General features: G+C 50.2%; 1 protein-coding gene across 2 annotated transcripts in view; it reads right to left on the bottom strand.

The window, feature by feature from the left end:
* The window catches only part of HLCS (holocarboxylase synthetase), a 157,817-nt gene that overhangs the window by 107,049 nt on the left and 33,239 nt on the right, over positions 1 to 17,529 (bottom strand). For both annotated transcript variants that reach the window (XM_070407214.1, XM_070407213.1), the window contains exon 6: positions 6,770 to 7,041. In XM_070407214.1, the coding sequence (XP_070263315.1) occupies positions 6,770 to 7,041 (272 nt within the window). The remainder of the gene's footprint in view (positions 1 to 6,769; positions 7,042 to 17,529) is intronic.

The following is a 17,529-nucleotide window of genomic DNA, read 5'->3' as shown; positions in this document are numbered from 1 at the left end:
GCTGAGGGGGGGCACCCGGAGCCCCAATCCCACAGCTGAGGGGGGAGCACCCGGAGCCCCGATCCTGCAGCTGAGGAAAGGGAAGCCCAGGACGCCGCTGTGGCGGTTACAGAGCTGGTGGGTGCCCAGCCTTCAGGTCCAGCATTTTCCCGGCCAGACGGAGCTTCAGGGCGTCAGGAACGACACCGACACACAGGAGCAACTGCTCAAAAAACCTCACTGGCCAGTCAAGCTCTCTCCCTGCATCGGGCTACCTATGGGCCCACCGCCCTCGGCCCCAGCTCCCCGAGCAGCCCACACGGTGCACGGAACCACGTGGACTGAATGCACACCTGTCTCCCAAGGCAGATGCATGGGAGGCGGGGAGGGCACCTTCTCCCTCATTCTCCCTCCGGCGCCCGGCACAGCGCCCGGCACACAGGACGCACTCCGTCCACGCTTGCTCACTGAGTGATGAAGGCAGACGTAAACCTGAAAAGTCAAGGGGCTTACACAATGTGAAGGAAACAAATGCATTTAATAAGGAAACAGAAATTGTTCTTTGCAAATGAAAACCAGCACACCTGTGGCCAGTGGATGGAGGACGCACAAGAATCAAAGGGAGTCACTACAACGAGTCTGGGGCCGCCGGGCTCCCCACACTCTGCCGCACTCACGGAGCGTTCAGTGTCTGGCAGAGGCTCAGAAAAGAGACAACAATAAAGAATGAATAAATAAATATAAAATAAAAATGACACAGCAAGTCAAATACATGACACGATCCCGAAGGACCACAGTGACTCGGTGACCCCCAAGCTCCTGAGCTCCGTGGTCCAGCCTCCGCCCTCCTCACGGCAGAGGGTCAGCCACGCTTATCAGGAGGTTATACAGGCACGCGGGCTCCTGGCCACGTGCGGGCTCCTGGCCACGCACAGTGAGCACTGGGGTGTCCTCCGGCAGTGACGGTGGACCGGCAGGGGCCCATCCACATCCCGGGCCGGCGCCCACCCCGCCCACAGCTCCTGTGCGGGGGCGCTTTCTGGGCCCGCAGCTGGAGGGCGTGACTGGGAACACACACAACTCACTGGTCCAGACCCAGCACTGAACCCCTGCCCTCGGGACCCGTCCAACCAGCTGAGCAGACCGGTCTCAGGGACACCTACCAGGAAACAGCACCGGAAGGAGAAGAAAGGGTCTAACATCGTCCAGAACCAGTGTCACACCCAAGAGGTGCTGCCTTGACGACAGAGCAGACGGTGCAGTTCACGGCCAGAAAGGCGCGTTGGAGAAAATGACCGCCTCGAACCTGACTGGGGCCGGGGGCTCGGCCGGGTCAGACTCCCGGGGAACATCACTCACACAGTTTTTACTTTTTATTTTTATTGGGGCGGGGGGCCCACAGGCCCTCCAATTGCCTTGATTTCATTATCAGCTAGAAACTCCCCTATTCCCTGTGCTACTGACTCCCCCAGCCCTCCCTCCCTCCACGGAGACACTGGCTCAGCCTTAACCTTCACGGGCGGGGCAGGGGTGAAGGTGGTCAGTGACGGCTCAGGACCCACCTGCGCTCACACCCAGACATCAAATGCCAGCGCCCAGGGTCTCCCTCGGCCACAGCGGCTTAGCTGGGTTTGCAGTCCCTGAGAAAACAGGACGTCCCCCTAACTATTTGTCCAAAGAGAAATGTCCAAACCCTCCCAAATTTACAGCAACACAAGAAAAACCCTCTAATGACATTGACTAAGCAGCAAAACAAAACCAGTGTCCCCACTCAAACAGGGACCCCACCTATGATTTCAAGTCCTGCGGGTGCTGGGGGCCGAGCGCGCATCCGTGTCAGCGGACAGACTGTGGCCTGAGAGGCCTGCCCGTCCCCAGAGAGCCTGACCAGGTGTGAGGACTGCCTTCCCGGAGGAGGTGCGGGTGCTGGGTGGGAGGAGGTGCGGGTGCTGGGTGGGAGGAGGTGCGGGTGCTGTGTGGGAGGAGGTGCGGGTGCTGGGTGGGAGGAGGAGGTGCGGGTGCTGGGTGGGAGGAGGTGCGGGTGCTGGGTGGGAGGAGGTGCGGGTGCTGGGTGGGAGGAGGAGGTGCGGGTGCTGGGTGGGAGGAGCGTGCGGGAGCTGGGTGGGAGGAGGAGGTGCGGGAGCTGGGTGGGAGGAGGGTGCGGGAGCTGGGTGGGAGGAGGAGGTGCGGGTGCTGGGTGGGAGGAGGAGGTGCGGGTGCTGGGTGGGAGGAGGGTGCGGGTGCTGGGTGGGAGGAGGTGTGGGTGCTGGGTGGGAGGAGGTGCGGGAGCTGGGTGGGAGGAGGTGTGGGTGCTGGGTGGGAGGAGGTGCGGGTGCTGGGTGGGAGGAGGGTGCGGGTGCTGGACGGAGGGGAAGGAAGATGCCGCAAGGGTATCTGGGCCTGCGACAGAACTCTGCTCCCCAGGATGCACTCAAGAGCAAAGATGTGTCCTTAGAGACAAGACTAAGGTCATCCACACCCCTGTGTTACCATGGACACCATGTCTAGGACAGATGCAAAGAGGGCTGATAGGAGAAACGGATGCATCTGAAACAGGCTGGAGGAGAGCTCTGGGTGCCCTGGACGCCAGCGAGGTGAGCAAGTGGGTCCCAGAGCAACGGAAGTGAATATCCCGGGAGCCAAATGACAAAACTATGAAGACGCCCCACTTCAGGCACATCATGAGGAGGCAGGGTTCTTTGGGAAAAATAGTAATACTGAGAAACTGTAAGACAGCAGGAAAAGAGGGAAGCCAAACCTGAGAGGGACTGACTCCATAGAAGACGCCACTGGCATGAGTGTAGGAGCTGAGCCCGGCTGCTGTGGAAGGGGGCGTGGGGGGGAACTGGGGAGGAGGCGGGAGGAGGGGGAACGGCACTCACTCACAGGGTCGCCAGGAGGGGGCGCCAACCCAACGGCACACAGCACACACGCTCCCTCCTTTCTTAGGAAGGAAATTCTCAATATTTAGCCGGTATAGGTCCCAAAGGGTGGGGGTAGAAATAGGAAAACCGGATTTTAGAAACCTTATAATAAAGATCTATATCTGCCAGGCCGGTGTGGCTCAGTGGTTGAGCTTCGGCCTATGAACCAGGAGGTCATGGTTCCATTCCTGGTCAAGGCACATGCCCAGGTTGTGCGCTCGGTCCCAGTGCGGGGCATGTAGGAGGCAGCCGATCCATGATTCTCTCTCATCATTGATGTTTCTATCTCTCTCTCCCTCTCCCTTCCCCTCTGAAATCAATAAAAAATATATATATATTTTTAAAAAGATCTACATCTAATTTAAATTTCGCTTCTAGTCCAGTCCATAGGAAAGAGCCACTCAGCTGCCGCAGGAGCCGTGTACGTAGAGAGAAACAAGCGTGGACAGAACCCGGTCCGGGGCCTGGAAACCCTTCCCGCCCAGCGAGCTGACCCCGGACGAGATGCCGTGTAATCACCATAAACACGCAGAGACAGCAACGCTCCCACACACGCTGATGACAGCGTCTGACTCGGTTCCAGCGATGACCCCAGGCACTGAAGGATGATGTAGGAAATTAGTGGACACATGTGAAGCACATAAAAGCCGTGTCTGGGAGATAAAAGCTTTCACTACATGTTGGCTATTATTACTGCTATTATTACCACAATTCTCTGTGTTTCCATAAGGGTGGCTTATGTAGGATCAAATATAACACTAGCTGTAGAAACGGTTTGGGTCTGATGCTTAGAAAGTAATAAGCCAAGACTGTTGAACCTCAGAGGGAAGGCAGTGGGGGGAGGGTGGGTGGGAAGAGCTCAACCAATGAACTTGAGTGCATATATGCATGACCCATGGACACAGACAATGAGGTGGTGAGGGGGGCGGGAGCGGGCTGGAAGAGGTTAATGGGGGGAAAAGGAGTATCTATGGCATACTTTCAACAAAAAAGATTAAAAAAAAAAAAAAAAAGAAAGTAATAAGTCATATGTTTCGCTTGTGGATCTTGTAGTTCTTTTGTGGACAATTCTGGCACTAAGGTGACCTCTTCAAGTTCCTTCCCTTGAAAAAGGCTACGGCCCCCAGGGACTTCTCCCCAGGCTCTCGGCTAAAGGGAGTCACCACCTCCGAGGGTAAGTCTCAGTGAGCGGCAACTACTTCTCAGGGTCTGCTCTGAGCCCAGCAGAGGGTCAGCCATCAGCCATCAAAGCCATTTCCCTCTGCGCTTGACAGAGACCAGGCAGGAGGAGAAACAGAAAAGATTTGTAAATGCCCCCGGGAGGAGTTAAAATATTTTCCTTCCATAAAAACAGAAAGTCTTAATCCTACAGAAGTTTCCGGCTCCACTGTCATCGAGCTCAGCGCTACACGTTTACAGAGCCACGCTGCATAGACAGGATTCTTATTTTTTTATTAAAAGTTTACCCATATTCAGGGTCCTGAAGCAGTGTGTTTGCATGGCATTATTTTCCATCCTAAACACAGGCTCCCAGGGTGTAAGGAAACCCGAGTGCCCGATCGATCGCTCGGAGCCTGGGTCCGCGCACCCTAGCAGGGCCCACAGGCGTCCTGGTAACGCACTGCCCGCTACACACGCACACAGACCATTACTGAATGTTTCAAGATCGTCCAACATAAAGTAATCTTCCCTTATGTCCCCGGAAATACCGAAAAAGCTCTGGGAGTGCCAATGTTTTTCCATCCACATTCTACTTTCCCAGATCTTGTGTTAAATGGCAGGTCTTGATTTTTTTTTTTTTTTTTAGAAGATGTAATTATAATGGGTCACCCTCTCAATATAACAGACTGTTCATGTGAGTAACAAAAGATTATCACAGGTTTGTACAGCAAGTAGGGCTGTTCCACCTAAAACAGTGGTTCTCAACCTGTGGGTCGAGACCCCTTTGGGGGTCGAAAGACCCTTTCACAGGGGTCGCCTAAGACCATCGGAAAACACATATATAATTACATATTGTTTTTGTGATTAATCACTATGCTTTAATTATGTTCAATTTGTAACAATGAAAATACATCCTGCATATCAGATATTTACATTACGATTCATAACAGTAGCAAAATTACAGTTATGAAGTAGCAACGAAAATAATTTTATGGTTGGGGGTCACCACAACATGAGGAACTGTATTAAAGGGTCACGGCATTAGGAAGGTTGAGAACCACTGACCTAAAAGAACAGGCATCTTCTCTACTTGGGGGGGTGGGGGGATGGCGGGAGGAGAGTGAAGGGAACACGGGGGGGGGGGGGGTGTAAGGTACCTATGACAACACAAACAGCTCAGTAAACAAGAACTGTGGTTACCACGGCTCATATCCCCTTCCTACTGCTCCCCCACTCTGTCAATTCCCCACACCAGCGATGTTCACCCGGTGCTGCAGGAACTCTTAAACATGCAACACCTGACTATTTAGTCGGGGACACGGACCACTTTTCCCTTAGGTCCGTGGTCGGCAAACTGCGGCTCGCGAGCCACATGCAGCTCTTTGGCCCCTTGAGTGTGGCTCTTCCTAAGCCTTAGGAGTACCCTAATTAAGTTAATAACAATGTACCTACCTATATAGTTTAAGGTTAAAAAATTTGGCTCTCAAAAGAAATTTCAATCGTTGTACTGTTGATATTTGGCTCTGTTGACTAATGAGTTTGCCGACCACTGCCTTAGGTTGTCAAATAAAAAATGACAACAGCCAACACAACAATAGGCGTCCGATGTGAATGAATAAAAATCATACCTATTGTTCTGTGTCAAATCGGCGAAAACCACATCGTGTGCCGCAGATTTTAGTAACTAGCTTGTGTGTGCCGTGAGGGGGAAAAGGTTGAAAATCGCTGCCTTACGAATGCTTTTCCTGCAGCCTCTATACTCAGCAAAGCTGCCATTTCCATGACTTTGAGAATGAGGGTCAAGAAATCCTAACGTCACCGTTTGATATCAACATGCTATCAAATTCCAGAAGTTATTAAGAAGAGAGGCCAAATATTCCCATATGTTCCATACACTGAATTATGCAGCTAACCATGCAGTCTAACAGGGGGGAGTGTCTGAAACCGGGGATCTGGGGGTTTTTTTTGGGGGGGGCGGAAATCTTACATTCCTTACATTTTAGTCCCATGTTGAGGGAAGATGCTTTTCTTATTCATTCCCTCCATAACCCTACTTGTTAAACTATCTCAAAATAAGAGCATTAATTAATACTGACTAATTTGGGAGTTTAAACAAGTCCTTTCATCTGTTTTCCATTTTTTAACCTTTAATCAATGTCCAGGAAACAGAAGGAACTAAAAGGAAAATTTTTAATAAATGTCGAACATCCACGTGGGATTACAGGGCGCTCCAAAAATGTCTTGGGCAGGAACGCAGCGAAGTACAAAGCTCCGATCTGTTTCAACCGAACACAGCTTACACGGCGTGCAAACCTGCTCTCCTGACAACCCCACAAAGGACGTCAACTAAATGTTTACCGCCGGTGCCAGCAACGCGAAAGCGAAACGATAACTTGACCAGCGATGCCACCTGTTAAACGTGTCTTTTCATAACATGCTTTTCCCCACGAACATTCTGAAAGACCTGATTAAAAAGGGGTCACGGGCACAGAAACCACCCATGCTTTAGAACGCAAACCTGTGATCAAAGAGCTGCACTTCATTTCTCTTCCTGCATCTGGAGTCTGTGGGACAGGGCAACGCCTACCTTCCTGACGGGATGGTGGAACATTCTTGTTCGATGTGCCTGTCCCTTCTCCCCAGCGCTGGTTAGAGGGAACGAACCTTCGCACAGTAGGACTCATCTGCACAGGGCCTCCACTTACCCGTCCAGGAGATTCATGGTGGAGGGCGTCACTTCGGCAAACAGAATGACTTTCCCCAGTTGCTTTGTCTGCAAGTTTTGCCGGTAGATCTCCAAGTCAAAATGTGCGGACGAGAAGGCCGTCGTGTCAGTCACCACGGGGAGAGCCTCGGGGGTGACTTCCATTTCAGGCGTGTAGGATGGGACGAAGGTGAGGGAGAGCTTGCTGGATTTTATTACTCCTCCAGCATCCACACATCTCTCCAGCCACCGCAGGAGAGGGTCCCGGATTTCCTGCGTCGTAAAGAAAGAAATGGGAAGGTCGTAACTCGGCATTACGTTAGACGAGGGTAGCTTTTCCTTAAGATGGCACTTAGGTCGCATAAGCACTTCTAAGTCATGACCACTAAATGCTACCTTCGTGTGTTCTGAACGCTGGAACGATTATACAACAGGCAGTAAGGACGCTGAGTGTGCTTAAACCACAAAAATAAACGGCTCAGAAACCAGGATCCAGGAAATGAGTAGAGTCCTTCTCACACTTTCTACGCTAAATTCTCTAAAGCCCCCTCCAGCTCTCGGGCTCCCTAGGAATCCTCTAGCCTTCGGTGCATTTTACAGAAAACACGTATCCTCCCACTTTCCCCCACGAGGACACGCGTTCTCCCATCTGGGAGAAAACCCAAAACCCAGGTGGAGGCGGCCCCGGGGACCCGGCACTGAGGTGCCGAGAGCATTCGGCTCAGCCTCCGAGCACAGTCCTGCTCGCTGTCTCGTGGGCATGTACTCTGTGGAGGAAGAAGACAGAATGAATGAATGACGGGCACAGGTAATGGACTGAAGGCTGGTGTCCCCCTCAAATTCTTATGTTGAAATCCTAACCCCCAAGGCAATAGCACTGGGAGGTGGAACCTTGGGGAGGTGATGAGTCATGCGGGCGGAGTCCTCCTCAATGGGGTTAGTGCCTTTATCAAAGCCCCCGGGAGATCCCTCACCCTCTCACCAAGTGAGGGCACAGCAACCAGACAGCCCTCTGTGGCCTGGTAGAGGGCCTTCGCCAGAACCAGCCATGCTGGCACCCTGGTCCCGGCTTCCAGGCTCCAGAAGCGGGAGAAATAACTCTATCCTTGACAAGCCGCCCGGTAGATGCCATTCTGCTTCACAGCCTGAACTGACCGAGACACCCCCAAACCTCAGATCTGGCCACTAGTTAAAAGCAACTCTGCTCCTTAAGTGTTGGTCAGCCCTCTTAAGGGGTTGAGTGGACAGGTCTGGAGTCCCCTCCTCACATTCCCAGGGCCGCTGGTCGTCACAAGGGAACCACACAGGCAAAAGATACACAGGGTGAAAGGGTAAACCATCCAGATAACGGAAGTGTCGCACGGACTCTAACTTTCACTAGCCACGCGGAGTGAGGCGGTGACTCGGCGGGTGCAGGCAATGTGAGCCCCTGCTCAAAGTCAATGAAAACCCGAGTGGAACCGGAAGGGAACAGCCGGCAGGCAACAGAGCTTCCAGGACCGAATAAAGCAGGGAGTCCTCTCAGGAGTGAATTATCCGACACCAGTTAGGCATCATTTATCTAAGAAATAGCTGTGTCTCACAAGTAGTGCCACAGTGGACAGAGGACGGAAGGCCGGCGGATGTACACACAATTACCGCAGAGTGTGACATATGACAAGGGCTAAGGAAATTCACTCCAACAACTCCAATACACTTCCCTTTGGCAATGTGGTCCACCTGACTGGCCAAGTAGAGTCATCTGCTCTTATTTGCACACCAGCTGGGAGCAGATTCTCAAAGAAGTATATTATCACTAGAAGCCCGGTGCACTAAGTCATGCATGGGTGGGGTCCCTCGGCCTGGCTGGCGATTGGGACCAATTGGGGCCGATCAGGGCCAGCCAGCCAAGGTGGGGTGGGTAGGGGGCCATGGGAGGTTGGCTGGCCACATGAGATTGGCTGTGGGAGCGCACTGACGACCAGGGGGCAGCTCCTGCATTGAGTGTCTGCCCCCTGGTGGTCAGAGCAGGCCATAGCGACTGGTCGACCAGTCATTCCGGTCATTCAGTCATAATGGTCACTTAGGCTTTTATATATATATAGATTACTATATCTACTAATTACGAAAGTAATATTCCCAATTATGTTTTTTAAAGCAATACTTTGATGCACAAATGCAAAAAATAAAATTGATGAAAGCAATGCACATGTTGTTTTTTTTCTCTTATACTTCTTTCACATAATCTTTCAAGACTTATGCAGAGCCAAGTAAATTACACAGGACAAACAGAATCTAAAAGATATAAAATGAGGCCTGAAGCCTCTTAAGAAATATAACTGTATACTACCCATAAATATTTACATTCACGATAGTCGAATGCAACTTTAAGCCATCAAAACCAAGGACACAAAGGAAGCATTTAGGCTCTCCCACACCCGTTATCCCTGGATAATAGAATAAAATTCTGGTTGCAAGAAATATCAGCATCACTACCTGTTTGATGCAAATCTGCCTGCAATGTCCCTTCAAATGCACTCAAATTACAACAATGACTTAAGAGCTATACAAGTAGCTGATGCCATGTGTAGGAAAAGGGATTCATGATTCTTGGCTTAACTCTACTAATGACCACTAAGGCAGTGTAGATATTCTGTTGACAAAAGAGGTTTGGATCGTATGTATCAGGGCAAATAGGCTGACATAAGTAGTGTTACCCAACCCCAACCCCAAATCCACCTAACTCTTTGAAATCTTTGAAGCCAATTAGTTCTATTGAAAACAAAAAACAACTGCTATCAATTTTCACCCCAATGACATTCATAAAAACCTTCTAATTAATATTTTTTAAAAAACATTTGAATTTCAAGAATTTAGTTTTTTACCTTTCTCTAAGATTTCAGGCTAATTAAATATAATTTCGGTAGAACCAAAAGCTGAATTTTTTATAGTTACATAACTGCTGGCCCTTTTGAATTGGCCACAGCACTAAGGAGTCGATCGCTAGCCATTCACAGGAAAAGTGGACGTGCCTTTGTTTCTTGCGGGAGCACATTGCACACAATGATGAAGATAGTAAGGAATTTACCAAAAAAGTACCAGAAGTAGTAAGTGAGTTCAGCAAGGTTTCAAAATACAAGGGCAATATACAAAAACTGGGTGTATTTCTATATATTAACCGAGAATATTTGGAGTCTGAAACTTCTAAAAATACCATTTTAATAGACCTGAAACATTTAGGGACAAATTAAACAAAATATGTGCCAGACCTGTACACCGAAAACTACAAAATACTCCTGAGTTGAAAATTAAAGGAGCTCAAAATACCTGAGGAGATATACCATGTTCATGGATTAGAAGATTCAATATTACTAAGATGCCAATTCTTCTCCAAATTGATCTATGAATTCAATGCAATTCCAATCAAAATCCTAGAGAGCTTTTTTTTGTTTTAGAAATTGATAAGCAGGTTCTAAAACATATACAGAAACAGAAAAAACCTAGAATGACCCAGACAATTTGGGGGGAGGGGAGTTGGAAGATTTATCTTTCAAGGCTTATTACAAAGCTGCAGTAATGAAGATAGTGCGGATTGGAGTGCAGACAGACATAGATTACTAAAACAGAACACGCTCTAGAAACAGAGCCACAAATACATGTTTGACTGATTTTCAACAAAAGTGCCAAGGCCATTCACTTGAAAAAAAGGATCATCTTTTTAATGCATGGTACTGAAACAATTGTACATCCATACGCAAAAAACACACAAATAAAAAAAATCTTATCCTGCATGTATACAAAAATTAAGCTGAGCCCTGGCTGGTGTGCCTCAGTTGGCTGGGCATCGTCCTGTGTATGAAAAGGTTGCTGGTTCTGACAGATGTCTCTCTCTCACATTGATGTTTCTCTCTCTCTCTCTCCCTCTTCATTCCGCTCTTTAAAAAAAAATCAATTAAAAAATCTTTTTAAAAAAATTGTATTAACGAATCATAGACCTAAATGTAAAACTCTGAAACTTCTAAAATAAAATTATAGGAGTAAATCTTTCTGACCTTGGGATAGGTAAAGCTTTTCTCAGATAGAACAAAAGAAGCATGAACCATAAAAGAAAAAAATGATAAACTGGACTGCATAAAAATTAAGAGCATTAAGAACTGCTGCTCTTCCAGAATTACAAACAAACAAACAATTCAACTTAGAACGTCAGTGAAAAGGTTGGAACAGACACTACCCAAAAGAAAACATCAGGTGGCCAAAGAGTACCTGAAAAAATACCAGCATCCTTTGTCACCTGGGAAATACGAACTGAAGCCACAATGAGGTACCACTACACGCCCACCAGAACGGAGTGCAGCTGAGAGAAGAGACGTCCAGGATGCTACGTACAGTCCCGTTAGAGCCATTTCACCATCACTCGTCTCCACGGCTACATTTATCCGTCTAAGAAGATTCAGTAAACGAAGCACAGCCATCCCTCTGATTCGGTGTTAGACTCCAAATATTTATTACCACCTGTTTGCGGTTTGGTCCTCCTCGTCCCAAGAAACATCTTATCTTCACCCCTGAAGGTTTTCCATCTCAGAGCCACATTGGCCTCTGTACATAATCAGATTAGCTGTGCCTCAGTCGTAACACTGTAAGTTGCTAGGCAACCAGCAGTGTGTGAATCAAAAAAGGAATCCACACAGACATGGAACACAAGCTCGTTTTTAGGGCTGTCTCGTTCTCAAATACACCGGAGGAAACAGGAACAGATGATAACAACAAACCTGTTCTTACTACTGTCGTTTACAAACTGGTGCGTCACGGCCAATTCCACATTGACTCAGCGTCTTCACAACCATAAGGACACGCACAGCAGACTTTTATCACCAAAAAACGACGCTCCTGTAAGAGCAGGGCTGACCTCATGGAAGGGGGACAGGGCAGCCTGGACAGTGGCCAACCCCCCGGCAGGGAGAGAGCCCAAGGGGGCTGGGGGCTGGGCGCTGGCCGAGGGCACTCGCTCTGGAGGGACCGCCTCTCCCCAGCCAGCCCTGAGGCCCCACGTGGGCCCAGCAACGAGATGAGCTCCCACACACCCAGGTCCTTCACTGGTGACCAGCGGGGACCTGAGAGGACAACCCTGTGACGCCGAAGGGATTGCGACCGGTGGGCCAGGTTTCTCAGTCTGCACTCACACAGTCACTTCCAGGCCCCCAGTGCCTGGGACACAGTAGGCACTCAATAAATGTCGGTCACACTGCACTCCCTTTATTATGTAAGGGTATCACTCAGGCTGAGGCTCCGAAAGGCCACGGGTTTACTGCAGTTTTTGTTACCTGCCAACTAGCGAAAGAGCACAAAAGGCTGGGTGGACCCGTAAAACCGAGGTAATGAATAAGGCATTTCTAACAAGGCTGGTTTACGGGCATCACACCTCCGCTGGGCCAACTGGGCTCGTTTGAGAGGTGAAACCCGTTCTGCGAGTGTGGGGACAGCTAGAGAGCTAGAGAGAGAGAGAGAGAGAGAGAGAGAGAGAGAGAGAGAGACTGCCATCGGCCCTACGGGAGAGGCGCTAACTTCCACTGGCGGCAGGGCCGGGGTTTGGGCCCGACATCCGCAGAAGTCTCTAGGGCCTTCATTAAGCCTGCCTGCCTGAACCGCTGCCATTTGTCCTCGTCCAACACAAACAGGCTCCCGGGGCTGGGGACGGGCGTGGGATGCCAAGAAGGCTCTGCGCTGTGAGCCGGGTGCGGGTGGGACACCTGTGGGGCGCCCTGCCCAGCTCGCCCTGGGGTGGCATGTCCTGGCTGGCACACACGTGGGCACACACAGGCACAGGTGTGACCTCCCCCTCCTCCACGATGCTGAGCGGGGGGCAGGCCCGGAGCGCCGGGCAGGGCGGATACTGAGGTCACAGAGGCCACCATCCTATACAATTTGCCCCTAATCTGTGGGCCCGGCCTTGACCCTCTGGAGAGCTATGCATGGGGCAGGGACTGGCTCAGAACTGGGTCACCAGCTCTGTCACCACCAGCGGGAGGCACTGCCTCTTCTGGCCCCTTTCCTTCTCCTTTTTTTTAAAATCCTCACTCAAGGATGTGTGGATGGTCTTTGTTTGTTTGAGAGAGAGAGGAAGGTGGGGGAGAGAGAGAAAAACATTGATCGGTTGCCTCCTGCACGTGCCCCGACCAAGGATCAAACTTGTAACCTACGTATGTGCCCTGACCAGGAGTGGAACCCGCAACCTTCTGATGCTCCAACCCACTGAGCCACCCGGCCAGGGCTCAGTGTCTTCATGTTTCTCACTTCAAGATTCAATGTTTAGTCCCAAATGTTTGTTCCTCAGTAGAAATTAGAACAGCAACTCTAGGGTTGCACTGTTAAGATACCCATAGTGCCCGAAAAGAGAAGTGGCCGTTTGAAGAGGATTTAGGGAAAGCCCAGAGCTGGCGATCCAGTCCACTTACTTTAACAAAGGTCCATTGTTCAATGCTGTCACCATGACCCTGAGACGTTCCGAGAGCCACAGGGAACACCACATGGGGTGGGGCCCGGGGCACCGTCTCCGTGAGCACAGGGAGGGCCGCCGTGCCCACCGCACCCCAAGGAGACAGGCTACGGAGTCTCGCTGCAGAAGGGGCCGCTCGCCCACGGGAAGGAGCCGCTGACCGGCCAGGGCACTGGCCCCGTTTCTAACCTGGGAAGCACGTCAATTAACGATAAGCTCCCCCACCTCCCCCCGAGCTCCACCTTGTCAGCTTTCCTTAGGCACAGCAGCAGCTGATGCTTTTCGACTGTGGAACACAGTTGTTTACGAAACTCCCGTTCCACCTGAGTAAAGGGTGACTGAGCGAGACCGGCCGGGGTGGCGAGCGGGAGCTGCCGGGCTGCTTGGCACCGGCCTGCGCCCCGCCCGTGGGTCTCCCCGACACAGGAGCGGGGAAGCGCTTCACATGCGTGCGTGGGAAAGCCGAGCGCTTTCTAATGTCCTAACAACACGCACTGACTAAATGCCTACTGTGGGCAAAACACTGGGAAAGTGATGCAGATTGACAACACGTGGTCCTTGCCTTCCAGTGACCTTGGATTGCAGCTTAATGGGGCAGGCAGACACACACATAAATAACACACGAGCATTTGCACACTACTTATCTTTACCAAAAAAAAAAAAGGCTCCTCGAAGCAAGCAATCCGAGCTCTGGCTAGTGTGGGTCAGCTGGCTGGGCATTCTCCCGTGCACCAAAGGATTGCCGGTCAGATCCCCGGTCAGGGCACATGCCCAGGTTGCAGGCCCAATCCCTGGTAAGGGTGTGCAGGAGGCAGCCAATCAATATTTCGCTCTCACATCAATGTTTCTCTCTCAAAAAAAAAAAAAAAATTTAAAAAATCTTCAAAAAAAAAAAAGCTGAAAGAAAAGTTGTAAATCCTGTAACTCATGACGTGATTGACAGTGGCATTTCCCCGGATCAGGGGCTAGAATCCCTTTGTTGAGTGTAAAAGATCCACCAGTGGCCCTCGTAGCATAGGGGAGGCCCGCGTGGGGTTTGTGACCTATCCCTTCAGCCTCTCTTACGTTTTAATTTTCCTTAAATAAGAAGTTGGAAGGAAATGAAGGAATTTGCTCGAGAAACTCCAAGGCACCTGTCAGCTCTGATATTCGCTGTACATTTTTGCTCTGCTGTTAATCCTGGAATCATCAAAGATATAATTTTTCTTAAAAAATAAAATAAAAAAACCGCCACTAAGAACTCCTTTTAGCATTTCACACCTCAGTGGGTCAGCAGGACCCTCCGAGCTGTCTACACTCGGAAGGATTTGCTAAGGCCACTCCGGGCAAGAACGCCTTCCAGAAAAACCAAGCTTTGATCACCAAGGGCCATTCCTCTGGAGGCCCGGACCCTGAAGTCCAAACGCAGGAAGTACCATCGCCGAGCACAGACCCCAGTGCGCTGCGAGAAGCCTTGCAGTGTGTGTGGACTCGGTGTGTTAATAACAGCTTCCTGGCACTGAATGAGAAACACACAAGTCTTCATCTCAGGTCTTGAACGGCATCCAGGGCCCACGTCATACCTGGCTGGAGGGACACGCCGTGCGCGGGCCTGGGGACCGGAGGCTGTGTGGTGAGACTGAGCTGGGAGACCAGGATTGGTAGCTGAACAAAATTTACTGGTTGTAGAAACAGTAAACTCGCCCCCGGGGAGGTGAGCTCAGCCTCACCGTCCTGACAGCAGCCCCTGGTGGCCAGTTTGGTGAAACGTGCTGGCTCCGCTGCTGGAAGTCTGACCCTAATGAAGGCTGCTGCGGCAGGCGGGCCAGTCCAGGCCACAGCCCGGGCGGCTGGGGGAGCAGCAGAAAGCCAAACCAAACGAAGGGGTACCTCTGAGCCGCATAAATTACCAAGTCGTCAGGGTACCCGTCCTTTGCATTAAAAAAAAAAAATGCTCTAGCCAGTTTGGCTCAGTGGATAGAGCGTCGGCCTGCAGACGGAAGGATCCCCAGTTGATTCTGGTCAAGGGCACATGCCTGGGTTGCAGACTCGATCCCAAGAAGGGAGCGTGCAGGAGGCAGCTGATCAATGATTCTCTCTCATCACTGATGTTTCTCTCTCTCTCTCCCTCTCCCTTCCTCTCTGAAATCAATATAAATATTTTTTTTAAAAACATATATATATATATTTTAAAGTACTGTCTTTCAAAAGTAGAAAAAATAGAACTTATTTCAAAAGGGCAATACAGTAACAGTTCGAGAGTTACCTTGTTCCTTTAAATAGGCCAGGAGCCGGGGTTTCTAAACAAAATAAAATATGTCCTGTCCACTTCCCCACACAGCACCACCGCACACTCATTCCCACATAACGAACGCCAGGAATTCCTACTGCAATGTAAGGAATCTGGCAGAAACTTCTAGAAAACGCTATCATTCATTTGGAGAATAAAATAAAATAGTCAAGACGGTGAGACCCGATTTCCGATCCGGATTCACACTGTTTCCCCGATATAAACAGCTCAGCACTCAGAGGCTGACAGCCGGCTTCAAAGGCAAACAGACAGACAGGCAGACAGGCAGACAGACAGCGTGGGGAGGAGCCGCAGCCCCCGCCGACTTCTCCGTAAGGTGCATGGTGTCCGCCGCCGGAGAACAATCTGGAAACAATCTGCAGGGCAGCTGCTCTCATCAACAAACTGTTTATTGTAAGAAAGTGGCTGGGTCAAAGGCTAAACGTCAACCTGAAGCGAAAGCATACGGAGCAGAAATCAATGCCGCCCCCGCCCCTCCCCGGGAAACCAGGGCTGCGCAGGCAGAAAAGAGGGGGTGAGGGACTCCCGTGGGTTCTGAATGGGGAGAGCAGAACAAAACTCCCATTTCAAGGTGCTGGGTGGCTTTGCACGTTATTACAAATGGTAATTTGTTGTCATTTTCAGAATGGCCTAATAACGGGGGTAAAATATGGCATCAAAAGAGGCACAGAAATCACCTTTCTAAATCACTTCCCCCCAAAGTTACAGGGGTTCAGATCTAGTTGCTTCTTTCTCAGGTTTATTTCATGAAGGACCCCCGTGCATGGGTGAGGCAGCCCCTCTTCAAAGATGTCTGTCCCCTTGGAAACTGGGACGCTGGCTGCCTACGGGGTTATAGGAAGGAACTGTGTTTGTGGTTTGACATTGGTATTTGGTTGGATTTTTAAATAGAGCTCTGATCTTTTAGAGTTTAGACACACATACTGAAATATTTACAGGTGAGCAATCTGATCTGAGATTTGCTTCAAAATAACACAGGAGGAGGAGTGGGTAGGAATGGATGAGGTAACACTGGCCAGGATGGAAAAGCGTGAAGTGGCTCGCTGACCACACAGGGGTCAGGGCATCAGTCTGTTTACTTTTTGTATGTGGGAGATTTTCTATGAACTACAGGGCGGGGCAAAAGTAGGTTTACAGCCCAGCCAGCGTGGCTCCCTGTCTGAGCATCGACCTATGAACCAGGAGATCACGGTTCCATTCCCGGTCAGGGCACACGCTCAGGTTGCAGGCTCCATCCCCAGTGTGGGGCGTGCAGGAGGCAGCCGATCCATGATTCTCTCTCATCATGGATGTTCCTATCTCTCTCTTCCTCTCCCTTTCTCTCTGAAATCAACAAAAACATATTTGTTAAAGTAGGTTTCTAGTTGTTTGTATGGAAAAGAACACAATAATTAATAATAATACCAGAATAAACTGTGTCTCATGTACTCACCAGGATGGGTAGCTTAACAAAATTTACTGGTTGTAGGAAAAGCACCACCCTGTATTTTTTTTATTTGTACATACAATTGCAGGAAAGAATAAAAAAGGTTTTCTTAAATATAAGGAAAATATTAACCTACCCATGCGAGTTCATTACTTCTCCATACGACACCTACCATGGTATTACCAGGTGTCCAACGAGACCGTGTCTGAGCAGGGCCTGAGAGAGAGCCCTTAAATTCTGAGTCGACCGCCGGAGACGCAGGGAGAAGTTCTCAGGGTCCCCTGCGCTCGTGATGGCCGGCCAGAGCCTGCCAGACTCAGCGCCAAGAGATGGGACCCGTGGTGTGACCGCGGTGCGGATCGAGGATTTCCGTGAGCTGGGAAGAAAACCTCCGACACACATGACGGCACCGTGATCTGAAAACAGCCCCGAGGCACACAAACCTGAAAAGCACACCTGGTTTGTACATCTGAGGCTGGTACTCTATGTCGCACTGGTAATCCTTAAATTAACGGGAAGACTGGTTGGAGAAAGAGCCTGAAATAAGGTAAAGCAGAAGCATAACTTCCTTTC

This window comes from Myotis yumanensis, unplaced genomic scaffold, assembly GCF_028538775.1.
Source record: "Myotis yumanensis isolate MYYU_CA2020_CCGP unplaced genomic scaffold, mMyoYum1.0.hap1 SCAF_2, whole genome shotgun sequence".
Classification (NCBI taxonomy): domain Eukaryota; kingdom Metazoa; phylum Chordata; class Mammalia; order Chiroptera; family Vespertilionidae; genus Myotis; species Myotis yumanensis.
This window is presented reverse-complemented; position numbering and strand designations above follow the sequence as displayed.